This window comes from Gopherus evgoodei, chromosome 7 (assembly GCF_007399415.2).
Source record: "Gopherus evgoodei ecotype Sinaloan lineage chromosome 7, rGopEvg1_v1.p, whole genome shotgun sequence".
NCBI classification, from domain to species: Eukaryota; Metazoa; Chordata; order Testudines; family Testudinidae; genus Gopherus; species Gopherus evgoodei.
Genome location: NC_044328.1, coordinates 2,278,907 through 2,300,052, shown reverse-complemented (window position 1 = coordinate 2,300,052; position 21,146 = coordinate 2,278,907). Strand labels below are relative to the sequence as shown.

Here is a 21,146-nt window from a genome sequence, read left to right as displayed (position 1 = left end):
TGGTCAGGTGTTTCAGATACTTCTTTCCAGGTGAAAGAGACATTAACCCTTAGCTATCTGTTTATGACAGAGGCAAAAAGGCCTCCTTTAAAAAGTGGAAGTTAAATCTTATTGAGGAAAATAGAAAGGAGCACAAACTCTGGCAAGTGAATTATACAACTATAATTAGGAAGACCAAAAAAAATTTGAAGAACAGCTAACCAAAGACTCAAAAATAATAGCAAAAAAAAACATTTAAGTACATCAGAAGGGAAGCCTGCTAAACAACCAGTGGGACCACTAGATGATCGAGATGCTAAAGGAGCACTCAAAGACGATAAGGCCATTGCAGAGAAACTAAATTAATTCTTTGCATCAGTCTTCATGGCTGAGGATGTGAGGGAGATTCTCCATCCTGAGCCATTCTTTTCAGATGATATATCTGAGGAACTGTCCCAGATTGAGGTATAATTAGAAGAGGTTTTGGAACTGATTAACTAAGCAGTAATAAATCACCAGGACCAGATGGTATCACTCAAGAGTTCTGAAGGAACTCAGATGTGAAACTGCAGAACTACTAACTGTGGTATGTAACCTATCATTTAAATCAGCTTCTGTACCAGATGACTGGAGGATAGCTAATGTGACACCAATTTTTTAAAAAGGTTCCAGTCGTGATCCCAGCACTACTGGGCAAATTGATTGAAACTCTAGTAAAGAACATAATTATCAGACACATAGATGAACACCATTTGTTGGAGAAGAGTCAACATGGTTTTTGTAAAGGGAAATCACGCCTCACCAAGCTACTAGAATTCTTTGAGGGGGTCAACAAGCATGTGGACAAGGGGGATCTAGTGGATATAGTGTATTTATGTTTTCAGAAAGCCTTTGACAAGGTCCCTCACCAAAAGGCTCTTAAACAAAGTAAGCAATCATGGGACAAGAGTGAAGGTTCTCTGGCGGATCAGTAACTGGTTAAAAGACAGGAAACACAGAGTAAGAATAAATGGTCAGTTTTCAGAATAGAGAGAGGTAAATAATGGTGTCCCCCAGGGCTCTGTACTGGGCCCAGTCCTATTTACATAAGAACGGCCGTACCGGGTCAGACCAAAGGTCCATCTAGCCCAGTATCTGTCTACCAACAGTGGCCAATGCCACGTGCCCCAGAGGGAGTGAAGCTAACAGGCAATGATCAAGTGATCTCTCTCCTGCCATCCATCTCCATCCTCTGATGAACAGAGGTTAGGGACACCATTCTTTACCCTTCCTGGCTAATAGCCATTTATGGACTTCGCCACCATGAATTTATCCAGTTCCCTTTTAAACATTGTTATAGTCCCAGCCTTCACAGCCTCCTCAGGTAAGGAGTTCCACCAGTTGACTGTGCACTGTTTGAAGAAGAACTTCCTTTTATTTGTTTTAAACCTACCTATTAATTTCATTTGGTGACCCCTAGTTCTTGTATTATGGGAATAAGTAAATAACTTTTCCTTAACCACTTTCTCAACATCACTCATGATTTTATATACCTCTATCATATCCCCCCTTAGTCTCCTCTTTTCCAAGATGAAGAGGCCTAGCCTCTTTAATCTTTCCTCGTATGGGACCCTCTCCAAACCCCTAATCTTTTAGTTGCCCTTCTCTGAACCTTTTCTAGTGCTAGAATATCTTTTTTGAGGTGAGGAGACCACATCTGTACACAGTATTCGAGATGTGGGCGTACCATGGATTTATATAAGGGCAATAATATATTCTCAGTCTTATTCTCTATCCCATTTTTAATGATTCCTAACATCTTGTTTGCTTTTTTGACCGCCTCTGCACACTGCGTGGACATCTTCAGAGAACTATCCACGATGACTCCAAGATCTTTTTCCTGACTCATTGTAGTTAAATTAGCCCCCTTCATATTGTATGTATAGTTGGGGTTATTTTTTCCAATGTGCATTACTTTACATTTATCCACATTAAATTTCATTTGCCATTTTGTTGCCCAATCACTTAGTTTTGTGAGATCTTTTTGAAGTTCTTCACAATCTGGCTTTGGTCTTAACTATCTTGAGTAGTTTAGTATCATCTGCAAACTTTGCCACCTCGCTGTTTACCCCTTTCTACAGATCACTTATGAATAAATTGAATAGGACTGGTCCTAGGACTGACCCTTGGGGAACACCACTAGTTACCCCTCTCCATTCTGAGAATTTACCATTAATTCCTACCCTTTGTTCCCTGTCTTTTAGCCAGTTCTCAATCCATTAAAGGACCTTCCCATTTATCCCATGACAGCTTAATTTACCTAAGAGCCTTTCGTGAGGGACCTTGTCAAAGGCTTTCTGGAAATCTAAGTACACTATGTCCACTGGATCCCCCTTGTCCAAATGTTTGTTGACCCCTTCAAAGAACTCTAATAGATTAGTAAGACACGATTTCCCTTTACAGAAACCATGTTGACTATTGCTCAACAGTTTATGTTTTTCTATGTGTCTGACAATTTTATTCTTAACTATTGTTTCAACTAACTTGCCCGGTACTGACATTAGACTTACCAGTCTGTAATTGCCGGGATCACTTCTAGAGCCCTTTTTAAATATTGGAGTTACATTAGCTAACTTCCAGTCATTGGGTACCAAAGCCGATTTAAAGGACAGGTTACAAACCTTAGTTAATAGTTCCGCAACTTCATATCTGAGTTCTTTCAGAACTCTTGGGTGAATGCCATCTGGTCCCGGTGACTTGTTAATGTTGTTTATCAATTCATTCCAAAACCTCCTCTAGTGACACTTCAATCTGTGACAGTTCCTCAGATTTGTCACCTACAAAAGCCAGTTCAGGTTTGGGAATCTCCCTAACAACCTCAGCCGTGAAGACTGAAGCAAAGAATCCATTTAGTTTCTCCGCAATGACTTTATCGTCTTTAAGCGCACCTTTTGTATTTCGATCGTCAAGGGGCCCCCACTGCTTATTTAGCAGACTTCCTGCTCCTGATGTACTTAAAAAACATTTTGTTATTACCTTTGAAATTTTTACATTTTAACATATTCATAAATGACCTGGAAAAAGGAGTAAACAGTGAGGTGGCAAAATTTGCAGATGATACAAAACTACTCCAGATAGTTAAGTCCAAAGCAAACTACAAAGAGATCTCACAAAACTTGGTGACTGGGCAACAAAATGGCAGATGAAATTCAATGTTGACAAATGCAAAGTAATGCACATTGGAAAACATAATCCCAACTACACATATAAAATTACAGAATATCAAGGTTGGAAGGGACCTCAGGAGGTCATCTGAGTCCAACCTCCTGCTCAAAGCAGGACCAATCCCCAGACAGATTTTTACCCCAGTTCCCTAAATGGCCCCAGTTCCCTAAATGGCCCCCTCAATGATTGAACTCACAACCCTGGGTTCAGCAGGTCAGTGCTCAAACCACTGAGCTATCCCTCCCCTCAAAAGGATGGGATCTAAATTAGCTGTTACCACTCAAGAGAGAGATCTTAGAGTCATTGTGGATAGTTCTTTAAAAACATCCACTCAATGTGCAGTGGCAGTCAAAAAAAAACAAACAGAATGTTGGGACTCATTAAGAAAGGGATAGATCATAAGACAGAAAATACCATATTGCCTCTATATAAATCCATGGTATGTCCGCACCTTGAATACTGTGTGCAGATGTGGTTGCCCCATTTCAAAAAAGATATACTGGAATTGGAAAAGGTTCAGAAAAGGGCAACAAACATGATGAGGGGGAGGGAACAGCTTCTGTATGTGGAGAGATTAATATGACGGGGGCTTTTCAGCTTGGAAAAGAAATGATTCAGGGGGGATATGATAGAGGTATATAAAATTATGAGTGGTGTGGAGAAAGTAAATAAGGAAGTGTTATTTACTCCTTCCCATAAACACAAGAACTAGGGATCACCAAATGAAATTAATAGGCAGGTTTTGAAACAAACAAAAGGAAGTATTTATTCATCCAACACACAGTTAACCTGTGGAACTCTTTGCCAGGGGATGTTGTGAAGGCCAAAAGTATAACAGGTTCAAAAAAGAACTAGATCAGTTCATGGAGAGCAGGTCCATCAATGGCTATTAGCCAGGATGGGCAGGGATGGTGTCCCTAGCCTCTGTTTGCCAGAAGCTGGGAATGGGCGGCAGGGGATGGATCACTTGATGATTTCCTGTTCTGTTCATTTCCTCTGGAGCACCTGGCATTGGCCACTCTCGGAAGACAGGATACTGGGCTAGATGGACTTTTGGTCTAATCCGGTGTGGCTGTTCTTATGAATCGATCCCAGCTGATGTGATATGGAGGAGAAGAAGTGGCAGCAGCAGATAGGCACATCTCCATTTGCAGATGGGGAAACTGAGGCAAAGGCTGTGTGACATGAGTTTCCCAAGGAGACACAGCTAAGTCAGTAGAGCCTAAATTATAACTGAAGATTTCCTGGCTCCCAGTCCTGTGCTCAATCCACAAGACCAAGTTTAACAATATTCAGCAGGAGCTCTCCCTACCTACCACTGCTTAATTGTCAACATTCTTCTCCTCCTCTCAGTTCTGATACCAATATGGAGAGGAACACTGGACGCTAGCCTGGGACTTAGGAGACCCGAGTTCATTTCTCTGCTCTGCCACAGCTTTCCTGTGTGACCTTGGGCTCTTAGGCCTCAAAGCACAAAAGTACTTAGATGCTAAAATCCCAGCTTTTGGCTCCTCTGTGATTCACAGAACTCCCTCTGACCCCTGTAGGCACCTAAATACCTACATTTCTGCAATAAAAGTTCCCTAGGCAGCACATTTCTGTCTCTGCATGCATGCTGCTGCTTCCATCAAGACACCAGTATACTCACCTCAGTCCCAGAGTGATTCACAAACCAGGGGAAAATAGGAGTTCGGCTGCCTAAGTCACATGTGGGTCCCAATCCAGTAGCGGTGATCACAGCCCTGTGGTTAGAGGCAGATCCCTGTTCAAATCCCTTCTACCCCTCAGGCAGAGGAGGAACTGAACCTGGGTCTTCCACATCCCTGAAAAGTGCCATAACCACTGAGCAAGCAGTTATGAGGGAGGTGGTCTTCCTCCTCATCCTTAAAAGCAGCAAAGAATCCTGCGGCACCTTATAGACTAACAGACGTTTTGGAGCATGAGCTTTCGTGGGTGAATACCCACTTCCTCAGATGCATGTATTTACCCACGAAAGCTCATGCTCCAAAACATCTGTTAGTCTATAAGGTGCCACAGGATTCTTTGCTGCTTTTACAGATCCAGACTAACACGGCTACCCCTCTGATACTTGACTCCTCATCCTTCACCCTCTTCCCTCCCCTTCAGCCCAGTCGCTCCCAAACTTTATTGGGTCACGTACGGCCATCTTAAAAATGCTCAGACGAAAGGATGGAACATGCCCACACACCACCAGTGTGACACAGTCTGGGAACCCCTGTGAGTGTAACCCCTTAACCTGTCCCTTGGACTTCCTTGCCTTCTTAGCCCCTCATCATCTGCCATTCTCTCTCCTCAAGCTCCTTTTCATCCTCCTTCCAACATACTGTTGCCTCATTTATCCTTAAAAAAATATATATCCTTCTTTGGATACGACCTGACATTTCAACTACTCCCCACTACCCAACTCTCTCTATTTCAGCTTCCATCCACTCTGCCACAACTGCCCTCAAAGACACTGATTCCTTCTGTAAGTCCAGGGGCCTCCTCCTCTTCAGGCGAGCTCACCTGTTCCCATGACCTCCCATGACCACACCAATAGCTCCATCACCTGTCTCTACAACATCTCCTTTCCTGTATCTCATCAAGCTCAGCTCCCCTTGGCTTCCCTCCAATCCTTCCCTTCCTTCCCCACCCTGTGGGCAGTGACCTCAGATCACTCAAGCCTGCAACCCTGGGGTCATCTTTGACTCTTCTTTAATCTTCCCTGTTCACATACAAGTTCTCGTCAAATACTGACACTTCTGCCTCTATAGCATCTCCAGCATGTGCCACTTCCTCTCTATCCCCACAAGTATAACTCTTGTCATTGTAACCCTTACCCACATCCCTTCCTTCCTGGCCTATCATCTCTCCCTTCAATAATCCATTCAGGGTGCTGCAGCTAAAGCCCTCTCCCCCCTAACCATGCCAATCACATTTCCTCAGACCTGGCGCCAGCGGCGGGATTCTGGTCTTCTTCCACATCCAGTTCAAAATCTGCACCTCGCATCCCAGGTACTATACAGTGCCATGCCCTGGCCACCTTCCTCTTTGTGCTCTATACTCTGCCAGCTCCAACCTTACTGAACCCGGCCATCTTCTCCAGCTCACATCCCTGCATCTTTTCAAAGCCTGCTTCCTATGCTTGGAATAGCAGGCCAGTCAGAGGGCAGGCTCTTGGCAGCTTCACTTTTTACTATGGAAATTGAGAAAACCTTTTCCGGAAGGCTGCCAAAGCACAATGCCTGGGTGCTCAGCCTCCCAGCCAGCACTAGGAGCTGAACAGCCCCTGTGCTCTGCCTCCCCCAGAAATTCCAGGAAGCTGGAAAGACAGAGGCCTTGCCATTACGGGCTCCCTGCCACTGAGCCAAGAGCCTAGGATGAGCTCCCAGGGCCTGCAGCTCGGGGCACTTCCCAAAGACACAGACCTCGGGAGTCCCCACAACTGCTGGGTGAAATTGACATTTCTGCCAGCTTCAGGCTGCTCTTAGCAGCTATGAAACTGACAAGAACATCGATTTCATTCAGCAGCTCTCCAGCCAGGGGAGCAGATTCCTTTCGTGAACACCTCAGTGTTTCTGAAATGAAGCTGGGGGGCGGGATTCCAGTTCATGGGAAATTTCACTAAAGTTTGGATTCACTCTCATTCACAACAAAACCAACTTTGGAAAATGTTACATTTCCTGCAAACCAGAAATCCTGCATTTTGGCTAACTTCACTTATAACCGTTATTTGTACTTTGTCTATTGGAATGAAAACTGCTCAGAACAGGATCTTGTCTTCCTACACATCTGTAAAATGCCCACCACACCAATAGTGCAATGCCAACAAATAAAAATAAAAAGAGGACCCCTCAAAGTTTGGGCGTATATGACAGCCGAGACTGCACTTCCAGCAGGAGTTGCCCAAATGCTCCCATGCCATATTCTACACAAAAAGCAAATCACCTTTAGTTTGACTCGTTGACAGGAAAACATCTGCGCTGGTGTCTCACATACAGCCCTTGTCTACACTAGAAAAGTCCCTATCCACTTTTCATCAGCAGTACAGCTGCAGCAGCATAAATGCTAGTGTAGACAGGATGCCCATCAATATATCATCTAACGCCCTCAGAGCTGTGGTACAATGCCTCTGTCTGGCCTAACCTGGAGTTCACACCATTGCTGAAGAACAAATGAGCTAGTGTAGATGCAGCTATACTTCCTCCCGTCACACCCCACTACAGGAAGCACCGTTTAAAGAAAATCATTCATATTGGACCCACAAATTCAAGCCATTTCTTCCTGCACAACCGCTGTAAGATCCAGCCTTTCCTCTGTGTTTGAACAGATCAAATGCTCAGTCAGGCCCTCGTCATCCCACACATCAACCGCTGCAACCACCTCCTCCTCCTCTCTGGACTTGACAAATGTCACCCAGGCCCACCTACATGCATTCAAAATGCTGCTACAAAGATCATTTTCCTGCCTCCACACCACAGCCACATTGTCCCACTCTTCGTACCCCTTCACTGGCTCCCCCTTCTCCAGTGCATCAAGCACATGTAGTGCTCTTTACTTTTCTGGACCCACACAGGCTATCCCAGCCCAACCTATTACCTCTGGCAGGCTATCAAGAAGACAACTCCCACCCCCTGATCGGGCAATGAAGTCAGTCTTGATTGTCCATTTGTCAAATTTCCTGTGAGTATCTTTTGCTCTTTCTCCCATGCTGCCCCTGCTGTATGGAAGGAGCATGCATAAACATCTATAAAATCATTGCTTTGCCCCTTTTCAAATCCCTCCTTAAAACTGTCCTCGGCCATGATACCTACAACACCCTAAACAGCTGGTGTGCTGGGACTACTGCCTATCAGGCTGATCTTAATCTTCTTACTTTGTGCCTGCACTCCCCCCTTTGTTTGTTGTATTCACACCTTTGTCTCTTGCCTTAGATTGTAAAGACCTTGGGAAAGGGACCAACTTTGTGTTATATTTGTACAACATCTAGCATAGTGGGGACCCTGATCCCTGACTGAGGCACTATGGCAATACAGCCAACACACTATTCACAATAGTGATCTTGTGACTAATCCAAGAAAGGCACAACCAGTAATTAGAGGAAAACAGACAATATACTCAAGTATCCGAGGTATATACTGAAGCAAATACTCACCAGCAACTACAGTACACACCACACAACAGAAACACTAACCCAGGAACCAACCTCTGCAACAAACCCCGTTGCCAACTCTGTCTGCATATCCATTCAAGGGACACACATCAGCCACACCATCAGGGGCTCATTCACCTGCACATCTACCCATGTGATATGTGCCAGCAATGCCCCTCTGCCATGTACATTGGCCAAACCGGACAGTCTCTATGCAAAAGAATAAATGGACACAAATCAGACCTCAAGAATTGTAACATTTAAAAATCAGTAGGACAGCACTTCAATCTCTCTGGACACTCAATAACAGACTTAAAAGTTGCCATTCTTCAACCAAAAAACTTCAGAAAACAGACTTCAATGAGAAACTGCAGAATTGGAATTAATTTGTAAACTTGACACCATCAGATTAGGCCTGAATAAAGACTGGCAGTGGCTGGGTCACTACAAAAAATAATTCTCCCTCTGTTAAAGCAGCAAAGAATCCTGTGGCACCTTATAGACTAACAGACGTTTTGGAGCATGAGTTTTCGTGGGTGAATACCCACTTCGCCAGATGCATGTAGTGGAAATTTCCAGGGGCAGGTATATATATGCAGGAAACTAGAGATAATGAGGTAGTTCAATCAGGGAGGATGAGGCCCTGTCCTAGCAGTTGAGGTGTGAAAACCAAGAGAGGAGAAACTGGTTTTGTAGTTAGCAAGCCATTCACAGTCTTTGTTTAATCCTGAGCTGATGGTGTCAAATTTGCAGATGAACTGAAGCTCAGCAGTTTCTCTTTGAAGTCTGGTCCTAAAGTTTTTTTGCTGCAGGATGGCCACCTTAAGGTCTGCTATAGTGTGGCCAGGGAGGCTGAAGTGTTCTCCTACAAGTTTTGGTATATTGCCATTCCTAATATCTGATTTATGTCCGTTTATCCTTTTCTGTAGAGACTGTCCAGTTTGGCCGATGTACATAGCAGAGGGGCATTGCTGGCATATGATGGCATATATTACATTGGTGGACGTGCAGGTGAATGAACCAGTGATGGTATGGCTGATCTGGCAGATCTCCCTCTGTTGATAATCACCCCTTCTCAACTGCTGGGAGTGGGCCACATCCATTTTGATTAAATTGGCCTCATTAGCACTGACCCCTCAATTGGTAAGACAACTCCCTTCTTTTCATGTGCTGTATATTTACACCTGCTACTGTATTTCCCACTCCATGCATCTGATGAAGTGGGTTTCAGCCCACGAAATCGTATACTCAAATAAATCTGTTAGTCTCTAAGGTGCCACAAGGACGACTCGTTTTTACTGATACAGACTAAAACGGTGACCCCTCTGAAGACTATATACTATAAAACTAATATTTTATGCTAACCAAGTTTAAGGAACCAGCCAGGGCCACGTTAGAAGAAGTCACTGAGATACTCTGGCACAGCCTCCTCTGCCAGCAACACCAGGTCACTTTTTTGCAAATACGGTATTAGAAATATTAGTGAACTACAGTGCTCATATTAAAACATTTCCATCCACAGGACATTTGCTACACAATACTTCATAGGAAAAAGCAACTGTTTTACAAGCTCCATGTAACTTGGGGGGAAATCTATCTATCATACTTTAAGTTTCTGTCCATACACCTATCAGATGAATGACAGATATGAGGATGGCGATACTGGATCAGACCAAAGGTCCATCTAGCCCAGTATCCTGTCTTCCAACAGTGCCCAGTGCCAGGTGCCCCAGAGGGAATGAACAGAACAGAATGCCAGGGCCCAGTGGCCGGGGCAGGGAGCAAGGGGCTCTGGGCCAGGAGGGCCTGGGTATATTTGCTTATATTTGCGGGGGGAAGGGGACAAGGGGACAAGGGCTGGCAGAGCTCAAGCTACACTACTATTTACCTCTCCCCCTTTGAAAACTGACCATTTATTCCTACCCTTTGTTTCCTATCTTTTAGCCAGTTACCAATCCATGAGAGCCCTGTCCCTCTTATCCCATGGCAGCTTACTTGGCTTAAGAGCTTTTGGTGAGGGACCTTGTCAAACACTTTCTGAAAATCTAAGTACACTATATCCACTGGATCCCCCTTGTCCACATGCTTGTTGACCCCCTCAAAGAATTCTAGTAGCTTGGTGAGGCGTGATTTCCCTTTACAAAAACCATGTTGACTTGTCCCCAACAAATTATGTTCATCCATGTGTCTGACAGTTTTGTTCTTTATTATAGTTTCAGCCTGTTTGCCCAGTACTGAACCTTCCTCTACTGACACCTCCAACTGGGACAGTTCCTCAGATTTGTAACCTAATATCCCCAAATAACATCTGCCAGTGGCAGTGGTACACCCACAAGAATCCAACGGGGGTGAACCCTGGCCTCCGGCAGCAACCCAAGGGGATGGTGCACCTCTGGGACCCAAAAGGGGTGCACCCTCACACAGTCCCAGGGGGAGAACACACCCACGGGGACTCTACTGTGATGAAGTTCCCGGGAACGGAGCTCCACGTCCTGGCACGTCCGGTGGCACAGGGTAAATGCAGCAGTAAGGGGGGTTGCTCCCGCTCAGGCCACGCTGGGCAACCACAGCCAGTGAGGCGCACAGACCCAAAGGGAGGAGAGTTAGATCCAGGAGTCTTCCCCTCACTGTGCATGACAGAGCCCCCAAACCCCGTGGGACAGGGCCCCCAGACCCCCCCCGACAACCACCCCTATCCCCACAGGGCAAAGCCCCCAGACCGCCCCCAACAAACACCCCCCCACATGGCAGAGCCCTGAGACCCCCCTCCGACAACCACCCCAACACCCCCGCACAGGGCAAAGCCCCCAGACCGCCCCCAACACCCCCCCACATGGCAGAGCCCTGACACCCCCTCCGACAACCACCCCCAACACCCCCCCGCGGGGCAGAGCCCCCAGACCCCCCCAACAACCATCCCAACACCCCCCCACAGGGCAAAGCCCCCAGACCGCCCCCAACACCCCCCCACATGGCAGAGCCCTGAGACCCCCTCCGACAACCACCCCCAACACCCCCCCACGGGGCAGAGCCCCCAGACCCCCCCGACAACCATCCCAACACCCCCCCACAGGGCAAAGCCCCCAGACCGCCCCCAACACCCCCCAACATGGCAGAGCCCTGAGACCCCCTCCGACAACCACCCCCAACACCCCCCCGCGGGGCAGAGCCCCCAGACCCCCCCCCGACAACCACCCCAACACCCCCCCACAGGGCAAAGCCCCCAGACCGCCCCCAACACCCCCCCACATGGCAGAGCCCTGAGACCCCCTCCGACAACCATCCCAACACCCCCCCACATGGCAGAGCCCTGAGACCCCCTCCGACAACCATCCCAACACCCCCCCGCGGGGCAGAGCCCCCAGACCCCCCCCCACGAACCCCCCCAACCCCCCCCCACAGGGCAAAGCCCCCAGACCGCCCCCAACACCCCCCCGCGAGGCAGAGCCCCAAGACCCCGCCCCGCCCCCATAGAACAGACGCTGCCCCCCCACGAGCTGCAGGGCCCCTGGCGCGGGGGCGGCCCTGGGGGCGGGGCCCCCTCGGCACCATGGCGACGGGGGTCCGGGGGGCGGGGCCGGGGCCAAGGAGACCCCGGGACCCCCTGCACCTACCGTAGGGCGAGCGGCTCACAGCCCGCAACGCGCAGGCGCCACAGGCCTCTCCGCCCCACTGCGCATGCGCTCTGCGGGAGCCCTTCAGTCCCGCCTCCTCCCGCGTGCCGCCGGGTCCTAGCGCTCCTCTCTTTTCGGGGGGACGAGGTTGGCTTCCCCTGACCATTGCAGCAGCACCGCGGGGACAGCCCCCACTGCTGTACAGCCAGACGGGCACGGAGCAGGTTGGCGGTGAACCAGGGATGGAACCTAGGAGTTCTGGATCCCAGCCCCTGCTCTAACCACTAAACCCCACCCCCCTCCCAGAGACACAGCCCAGGAGTCCTGGCTCCCCTCCCAGCCCCCTGCTCTAACCACTAAACCCCACCCCCCTCCCAGAGACAGAGCCCAGGAGTCCTGGCTCCCCTGTCAGCCCCCTGCTCTAACCACTAAACCCTACCCCCCTCCCAGAGACAGAGCCCAGGAGTCCTGGCTCCCCTCCCAGCCCCCTGCTCTAACCACTAAACCCCACTCCCCTCCCAGAGACAGAGCCCAGGAGTCCTGGCTCAGTGCAGACCCTGTAGCAGGATCAGAGGCATAGTCACAATTTCTGTAATTTCTCATGCCAACGCACAATCTTTAGCACGTCTACTGCAGTACAGTGCAAGACTCAGCATTGCATCCGAAAACCTTCACACAGGCGAGTGTGTAGCAACCAACCATGCAGTTAACATGATGCAGTAATAAGAGTGCCCCTTCCCCCTCCCACCCCATAAGCTATACTGGGCACTAAGCAATAATTTAAACAAAAAAATTTTTTTTAAATCTGCAGCTTGAGACAGAAACCTGAAGTGAATGGGGGAAAGAAGCCGCCTTGGGGACAGTTATGGGCCAGAGGCCCCAGGTAAGGTCAGAAAAGCCTGGTCACCACCACTTCCTTCATTGCTTAGGGGAGGATGAGATTCCAGAATTCCTTCCTCTCACTCAATAGCAGGTTCACAGGAACTCTCCCCTTCCCTCCTCTGAGATCCCAGCTGAGTCATGACTTGAATTACACAGGGTGGGTTGTGTGGAAATGTCAGGCCAGTCTCCTCCTTCCGTGAGAGGTGCTGGGGGCAGAAGAGTACATGCCAAAGCAAGGCAGCCATTTCGTGACCATCCCACAGTTTGCAAGCCAGGGGTGGCAGAAAAGGGACTCAAGAAATGCTACAAATTCTTCCTCTTTATAACAGAACTGCAGCCTTCAGAGGCTGCGTGCCCCAGCGTATCCCCCTCCTTGGTCCAAATGTAGGAATTGCTGGACTGGATCAGACCCAGGGTCCATCTACTCCAGAATCCTGCTTCTGGTAATGGTGATCAGCAGCAGATGGGGGCTAATCTGCTCACTGTGAAGGTCTCATCCCAACCCCTCTTCATTAGAGCCGGTTTACATTCTGAAGCACCAGGGTTTGTGTCTCCTCTAAAACTTTCATAGCATCAACTATCAGCTCTGGACATTTCCACATCCACGGCCCACCCCACATCCAAGCTTAATACGTTCTTGACCTCGCAGACATCCTGCGGCGGTGAGTTCCCCCGTTTACGCTGTTGTGTGAAGAAGTGTTTCCTTTGATCAGTTTGAATTTGCCATTGTTTGGCGTAACCAAACACCCCCTCACTCGCTGTTCGGAGACAGGAGAGGAGACGCAGCCCGGCAGTTGTTTTACATGCTTGTGGGGTGTCCCCTTCTCCCCCTGAGGGAAGGATCCTCCCCCCTTTCAGTTGCTTCCTGGGAGGGGTTTCTCGTGCCCCCAGCACCCTCCTGCCCCAGTTCAGGCTCACAGGGAGAACCCCAGCGGGAGCCAGGGGGTGCGGGGGGGTCTAGAGAACCCTGGGGGGTGCAGGGGTGTCTGGAGAACCCTGGGGGGGTCACAGGGGTGCAGGGGTGTCTGGAGAACCCCGGGGGGAGCCGGGGGTGCGGGGGGGGGTCTGGAGAACCCCGGGGGGGTCTGGAGAACCCCGGGGGGGTCACAGGGGTGCAGGGGGGTCTGGAGAACCCCGGGGGGAGCCGGGGGGGTCTGGAGAACCCCGGGGGGAGCCGGGGGTGTCTGGAGAACCCCGGGGGGAGCCGGGGGTGCGGGGGGGGGTCTGGAGAACCCCGGGGGGGTCACAGGGGTGCAGGGGGGTCTGGAGAACCCCAGGGGGAGCCGGGGGGGTCTGGAGAACCCCGGGGGGGGGTCACAGGGGTGTCTGGAGAACCCCGGGGGGAGCCGGGGGTGCGGGGGGGGTCTGGAGAACCCCGGGGGGAGCCGGGGGGGTCTGGAGAACCCCGGGGGGGGTCACAGGGAGGCTGTCCCGGGCCGGGACCGCCCCAGCTCCGCCCCGCACCCCGCGTGCCGCCCGGGGCCCCCTTGACTCTGAGGCGCGCGGGAAGCGGCAGCCGCGGCCCTTTAACTCGGGGCGGGGCCGGGGCGGACCGGGACCAGCTCCGCCTCCGGCTCCGGCTCCGGCTCCGGCCGCCTCGGGCCCGGGCGGAAGTCAAAGGCCGGAGCGGGCCGGGCTGGGGACGCGGCTCCGCCCGGAAGCCGAAGCCTCGTGATCGCGGCGCGGAGTGGGGGGCCCGGGGGAGTTAGGGGGTGTGAGGGGGTCTGGAGATCCCCGGGGGGAGTCAAGGCACAGGGGGGGTTGGGGAGCCCGGGGGGAGTCAAGGCACAGGGGGGGTTGGGGAGCCCCGGGGGGAGTCAGGGCACAGGGGGCTCTGGGAAGCCCTGGGGGAGCCAGGGCACAGGGGGCTCTGGGGAGCCCGGGGGGAGTCAGGGGTGGGGGCGCTCTGGGGAGCCCGGAGGGAGTCAAGGCACAGGGGGGGTTGGGAAGCCCTGGGGGAGTCAGGGCACAGGGGGGTCTGGGGAGCCCCAGGGGGAGTCAAGGCACAGGGGGCTCTGGGGAGCCTGGGGGGAGTCAGGGCACAGGGGGGTCTGGGGAGCTCCAGGGGGAGTCAGGGGTGTGGCTGGCTCTGGGGAGCCCTGGGGGAGTCAGGGCACAGGGGGGTTTGGGGAGCCCCTGGGGGAGTCAGGGTGTACGGGAGTCCCAGGCCCCTCAGGCAGCGGTGAGAGCTTGGCAGCCAGGGCCCCCTCTGCCCCGCCTCACGCCGGCAGGGGCTGCGCCAGGCCCCCCAAGATGAAGCGAGCCGGGGCGCTGCGGCAAGTCTCCGACTTCAGCGACTTCGTGAGCGGGCGACGCCTGCGGGAGCTGCTGAGCCAGTGTGGGCCGGGCGAGGGCCGCCACGTCCAAGCCAGCCCGGATGGGCAGCACCTCCTGCTCCTCCTGCGTGGTCGGCTGGGGCTCCAGCCGCAGGTGCTCGCCTTCCCGCGCCTGGGCACCGGCCCGGGGGACCTGGAGAGGAGCTGGCAGCCGCCCCAGCCCCCCATCATGGGGCTGCTCTTCTTGCAGAGCCCCGCAGCGCTGACCTCCTGGGTGCTGGCCGTCATCTCAGAGCAGGGCAGGACCGAGGTCTGGGGGTTCGTGCCAGTGCTGGGCTGGCAGCTACAGCAGAGCCTGGAGCTGTGCCATGGGGCCCGGGCTCGGATTGTTTCCATCTGCAGCCAGGGAAGCAGCCTGGTCTGGTGTGAAGAGAGGCCCCCCTCAGCCGCTCAACTGGACCCAGGCAGGGGGGCCTTCAGGTACTGCATTTGCACCAGGGCTCTGGAGGTGGGGGAGCAGGGGGCACACCTGGGCGCCATGAGGATAGTGGTGCACAATAGCCCCCAGTACCAAGTCCTGGCGTCACCTCAGCATGTCTTCCTGGTGCCCACCAATGCCACCTTTGCCAGCGTCTCCATGTTCCTGCTCATCTGGTGCCCCCGGGAGGCTAAAGTCACCATTGTGGCCCCATCCGGCGGGTTCGTCCACAGTGAAGTCCTGCACTCCAGTGACTTTAAGAAGCTCGTGTTTGGGTCCGTAGGTCTCCTGCTGTCTGTGGCGCCTCTGGACATTCATACTTGTGCCCTGTCCAGCTGTGGGGGGCTCCTGCTGCTCAGCACACAAGGCACGGTGCATCTGGTTCAGCCAGACGGGACCTGGAGACACGTCTATGATCTTGGGGGCAGCTGCCTGGTCCAAGGAGACCCCGTGCAGCTGAAGGCCTTTGGCAGCACCCTGGCCTGTGTGCTGGCGGGGGTCTTGTATCTCATTGACTTGACCAGTGGGAGGCTGATTGAGAAAAAACTCCTGAGCACCAAAGAGGTGCATTTCCTGGGGTCCCCAGGCAGGGACGAGGAGATCCAGCTCCTCACCCCAATGGGTATCTATTGCTTCAGCTTCTCTAGCCCGGAGGAGGGTGGCAGGCCTGAGCCCACCCTGGTGGAGATGGTCTTTGAGGAAGCCTGCAAGTACTACCAGAGGCGGAGCCTTAGCAGCTCCCAGCTGACGGTGGAGAAGCTGAAGAAGGGGGACATGTTCCAGGCACCCATTGCTCTCTCTTCCATCCTGCAGCACAGCCTCCCCACTAAGGAGAGGGCAGCCAAGGCCCTCCCGGAGACCTACGCCAAGCTGCTGAGCACCCTGAGCATGGATCTCCAGAGCTACCTGAGCCTGGAGCTGCTCAAGTCCTGCATCGTCAGCGCTTCGGAGAGTGAAGTCGACAGGTGCTGTGAGGAGCTGGTGGAGCAGGAGGTCAGCCGCCTCCTGCGCTTGGACTTGGACAGGGAGAACCTGGCCTATCTGAACGCTGTCTTCAATTCCTTCCCCAAGGCCTCCTGGAAAGCCATCCGGGGCAGCCTGCAGCTGCAGCAGAACGGAGACGGGCTCCTGGTGGCCAGGACCACCTCCGACATCTGGAAGAAGGTTTTGGGGGGGCCAGTCCCTCACTGGTCCCAGCAGGAGGAGATAGGCTTCAATGGGGTGGTCCCGCTCTTCGAGCTCATCTGCGGCTCCCTGCACAGGTTCAAACCCAAGTGGCTACCCCGCTTTGTGGAGCTGACCCAGCAGTATGTTGGGGCCTCCTGGACATACAGCACCAAAGAGGGCCCTGAGGGCGGGGTGCCCCTCTACAAGAGAGCACTGGCCGTTCTCGACAGGCAGCGCCAGCGCACGGCCAGCGAGCGTGAGCTGGAGATTGAGCTGCTGCTGTGCAGTGCGCGGCCCAAAGCCGTCCTGCAAGCCGTGCACCTGCTCATCCGCCTCCGCCGGTGGCAGCGGGTGGTGGAGGCAGCCGAGAAGTTTTCCAAGCTCAGCCCGCTGCTCAACAAGGAGATCTTCACCACCCTCCTGGCGCAGTTCGCCCAGCACAGGGACCTGGACCCGTACCTGGCCGCCCTGTGGGAGCTGTGCCCTGCAGACCTGACCGTCTCGGACATTCTCAGCATCGTCCTGCAGCACCTCCCCAGCTCGGCGGGCGACCCCGCTCCCTTCTCTGCCGAGGGGGCCCCACTGACCCTGGCCTTGCTGAAGCCCCTGTTGCACAAGGTGGCGCAGCGCCAGTGCACTCAGGACGAGCTCTATGCTGACATCTCGCAGGGCCCTCCGTTCCCGCCCCCCGCCCCACCGAGACAGCACAGGGCTGGCCACAAGGCAGCCCCAGGAAGGCTGCAGCAGGCGGGAGCGTGCAGGACTCCTTTCCCGGGCTGTAACCTGAGCGACGCTGTGTGACGTGACGTGACGTGTGTGCGGAATGGGAGTGAAAACCTAGCGAACGGGTAGGGGCAGCAGACGCCAGCCTGCACCCCACCCCCTTCCAAAGGCAGAGACGTTACACCTTCCTGCCTCAACTTCACTCCTGACGACTGCACTGTTTGGGAGTAGGGGGGGCGGCCCAGGCTAGACCTGGGGGGGAGCACTGGGGTGACGGGGGGGTTACAGTTCCCAGAGAAGGGAGTGGTGTGAGAGAGACAGCGCACTGACTGCACGAGAGCCCCCTCTCCTGGCCTGCAGCCCCCCTTGAAGTAAATGCTGGCATCCCGCCCTCTAGAAATGGAGCATGGGGGATAAAGTACAAAGTCTTAACCCAAATCCCCGTTTCACTTCATTTGTTTTTGAAAGTTCCCTCCTGTGACTTGCCTCCGGCCAGGCTGTTTGGAGCAGACGTGTCCCTTCGCGGCACAGGATCACTGGGGGCTGAACCCCGCTCACGCGGGCACTGCTGGCCTGGACCCAGTCTCTAAACCCTCCCCCTGGGGGCTGTGTTCTGCTCCTGGCTGGCCGGTCCCTGGGACCTCTGCCTGGGCCTCCAAGGACGGAGGTGCCCCTGGCGGTGCAGCCGTCTGTTTACCATCTGGCTAGAGTTTGTCTCTCCCCCATGGGATCAGCTCATCGGCTGCCCTGAGTGCGTGAATGGCCGATTCCCTTATGAAACCACAGCAAAGGAGTGAGCTCTGGCTGCATCCCAGCCTGTCCTCAAACGGACCGCGCTGGCGCTGGCTGGGGCCAGCAGCTTTGCCCTGCTGTTCCTGCTGCACAGGGAGCGCACGCTGGTGTGGCTGTCGTGCAGGAGGCAAACACGACAGACCTGGCCTGTCCTCCTGCTTTCCCAGCCCTGCTACCTTTGCCCTGGGCTCTAACCTTATCTCAGCCCTCTAAGAAACAGAAGGTGCTGTGTCAGGGCTGTCCCCCGGCCTTCCCCCTCCTCTGCTGGCTAAGGCAGGGTAACGGGAACAGCTCTGGGGTCTGGTCCTTCTCCTGGCCAGGTTCCTGCTCTCCCCGCAGAGGATGCCGGATGCTGGTGGGCTCGGGGCAGGGCTGGCTCCTCCGGCGGAGGGGCAAGTGCCTGAGATTAGAAGAGGAGACCCGGCCGCGCTCACAGCCTGTTTGAGGCTGGGCTGGGGGAAGCTCGTCTGGTTTGCTCCTCCCAAGGGGGGTTGTGTTTTAAGTGTGTGAGGAAACGTTTTAAAGAAACCTGAGCTGCCCGAGGGTTCATTTTAAACAAGGCTCCTGGGGCAGTGCTGGGTTTAACGGCTGCCGAGTGCAGCCATGCACCTATTTAAATGGGGAGAGGGAGCCCAGCTGTCTGGGTGCTGAGCCCTGGGGTTCCCCTGAGCTCCAGCTGGCGTCGGCCGGGCTGGGAACATGCACAAGGGTTCGTGTGGGTCAGCGTGAGTTGGGGACTGCTGGCCGGCTGGCGCTCGGAGCTGGCTGGTTTCTGGAGGAGGGAGGCATGGGGAGCTGGCTGGATCGAACGCCTCCAGCCCGGATCCTCACGGGTGGCGCTGTCTGTGCTCTGGGCACCCCAGGTAACCGCTGGCAGCTTGTCGGGCGCTTGTCGTGGGCCAGGGAGGAGCTTTCCCGAGGGCTGCGTGTGTCACCAGCAGGCACAAGGAGGGCTCTGGATGGTGCTTCAGCCAGTCTCCACCCCACAGGGCCCAGCTGCAGTGGGTCAGGGCAGGCAGGGCGCCTGGGGGGTAGAGCAGAGTCTGTCCTGCATCAGCAACTCACTTGCCCCACTGCTCTCCCATGCCTTCCTCTAGGCTCTACCCCCTCCCTTCCAGCAGGGCCTTGCTAATTAGCAGGGCAGGGAGGAGAGCCCCCAGAGCTCCTGCCACCCAACAGCCAGAAATCACGTTGACTCGACAAAGGCTCTGAGCCTCCTCTCCCTTCTGCTGGGGACGTGGGGGTCGCTGCAGCTAGCCCTGCCCCAGCCAGAGGAGGGAGGTCATGCTGGTAGGGTGCATTCAGCTGGACTCCAGTGCTGGGCTCCGCTGCATCCAAGGGGCAGCCCCCTGAGTGACTGCCTGTCCCCCTTTGTGGGGGGGTCTAAAGCGGAGCCCCTCTGTCAGGCAGCCCCCTAAGCTGTAGAGCTGCCTGCTGGTCCCTGGTCCCGTCTGCGTTAAAGATCAGGAGTGGGAGGTGGGTGCTTTGGGGATTGTCTACACCAGAGCCCTTCACCTGATCCCATGAGTGAGCTGCCCTGGCCGGCCTGGCGCCAGGTTAACCCAAGGGCTCAAGCCGCAGTGTAGACAGCTCTCTGGGGTGCAGGGACTGGCAGCTGTGTGACTTGCAAAACAGGGAGGAGCTGTACCTGCCTAGCCCCTTCTGCCCCCGTTACTCTGCCTTACGCCCCAGTCCCTGGAGCACGAAGGGGCTTTGCTACCTCAGGCAGCTGCTGGGCCTGCGAATGCAGCTGCTCCCTGGAGGAGTGAAGCTGTTTTAAGAGGTGGGGGGTTGGGGAAGGGGCTGCTCCGGGGACCAGCTCAGATCCCTGCCTATCCAGCTGCATCTGCCGTGGTGGCCAGCAGGCCCTGTGCCAGCTTGCCCTTCCCGTGCTAGATTTCCAGTGAGTGTCATTAAACAGCCCCTGTCAAACATCTCTCAGGGTCGAGAGAAGAGAGTTTGAGGCTGAGCTGGGCGGATCTTTGTTTGCACACGGGAGGAGTCTTTGCAGTTGTTGGCTTTGCATGCCACTGTCCAGTTGCTGTTGTCCTATATGCAATATTAAACGGTGTTTAACAAGCGACCATCCGTCTCCTGTCTTGCCTTGGCTGCGGGCGCTCAGCTGGCAGCTGCTGCCTGGCTTTAGGGGGGGCTGGGGGCTTTTCAGCGAAGAGCGTCCATCTCTCTCCTGCCTATGCTGCTGTGGAAAGTCCCTGCAGCGGGCGGCATCGCTGGGCCTGGGGAAGAGGAACTGCTGATGCCGTTAACAATCTGCTTGGCTTGTTATCAATGCAGCTTTGTTCCCGCTGCAGGCCGTGCGGGCAGCTGCCTGGCCCTGTGGCAGAGAGGGGAAGTGGGTCACTTTCTCCCCTGCTGCCTCGCTCTGTTCCGGTGAGCCGGGCGCAGTGCTCAGCGGCCCGGCCCAGCTCGGGGACCGAGACTCGCTGCAGAGGGAGAGAGGCTGGTCTTAAGCTGCTGTTTAGGACAGGAAGTGAAGGAAACAGTTGAGGGAATTTTAAGTGAACAAAATTGAGTGGCCTGAGCAGGCTGGTCAGGCAAGGCCTTTGGGTGCACGCCAGGGATGGGTGATGGGCTGGGCCTGGTTTAGGGTTTCAGTGAGAACACAGCTCCTGGCCCATAGAGCTTTAGGCCAGCAGGGACCATCGGCTGCTCTGGTCCGACCCCCTGTTGAGCACGGACTGTCACATTTACCAGACACCCCTGGCCTGAGCCCACACCAGCATTTCAGTCCGCAGGAAACTACTGGGTCAGCGGCAGAGACCGTGGGGAGCTGAGGCCCCTGCCCTGGGCACTGGGCGATGGGATCCTCGCTGGTGACCTGGGCTCCAGGCTGCACAGGAAGGTAATGCCCCCCACCC

The 21,146-nt window shown here is 54.2% G+C and overlaps 2 protein-coding genes across 6 annotated transcripts in view; one reads left to right on the top strand and one right to left on the bottom strand.

Annotated features, from left to right (window-relative positions):
• ARMH3 (armadillo like helical domain containing 3) overlaps positions 1-11,996 on the bottom strand; it is a 211,524-nt gene extending 199,528 nt beyond the window's left edge. For 4 of the 5 annotated variants that reach the window (XM_030570419.1, XM_030570423.1, XM_030570422.1 and 1 more), the window contains exon 1: positions 11,950-11,996. The gene's annotated coding sequence lies outside the window, so the exon portion shown is untranslated. Of the gene's footprint in view, positions 1-10,793; positions 10,952-11,949 lie in introns of those variants that run through there. The other variant, XM_030570421.1, reaches the window with a different exon arrangement.
• A 2,945-nt stretch (positions 11,997-14,941) lies between these two features.
• Positions 14,942-20,347, top strand: HPS6 (HPS6 biogenesis of lysosomal organelles complex 2 subunit 3). Its single transcript, XM_030570417.1, has one exon. The coding sequence runs from the start codon at positions 15,085-15,087 to the stop codon at positions 17,551-17,553; it is 2,469 nt and encodes an 822-aa protein (XP_030426277.1). The 5' UTR covers positions 14,942-15,084; the 3' UTR covers positions 17,554-20,347.
• The last annotated feature ends 799 nt before the right edge of the window (positions 20,348-21,146 follow it).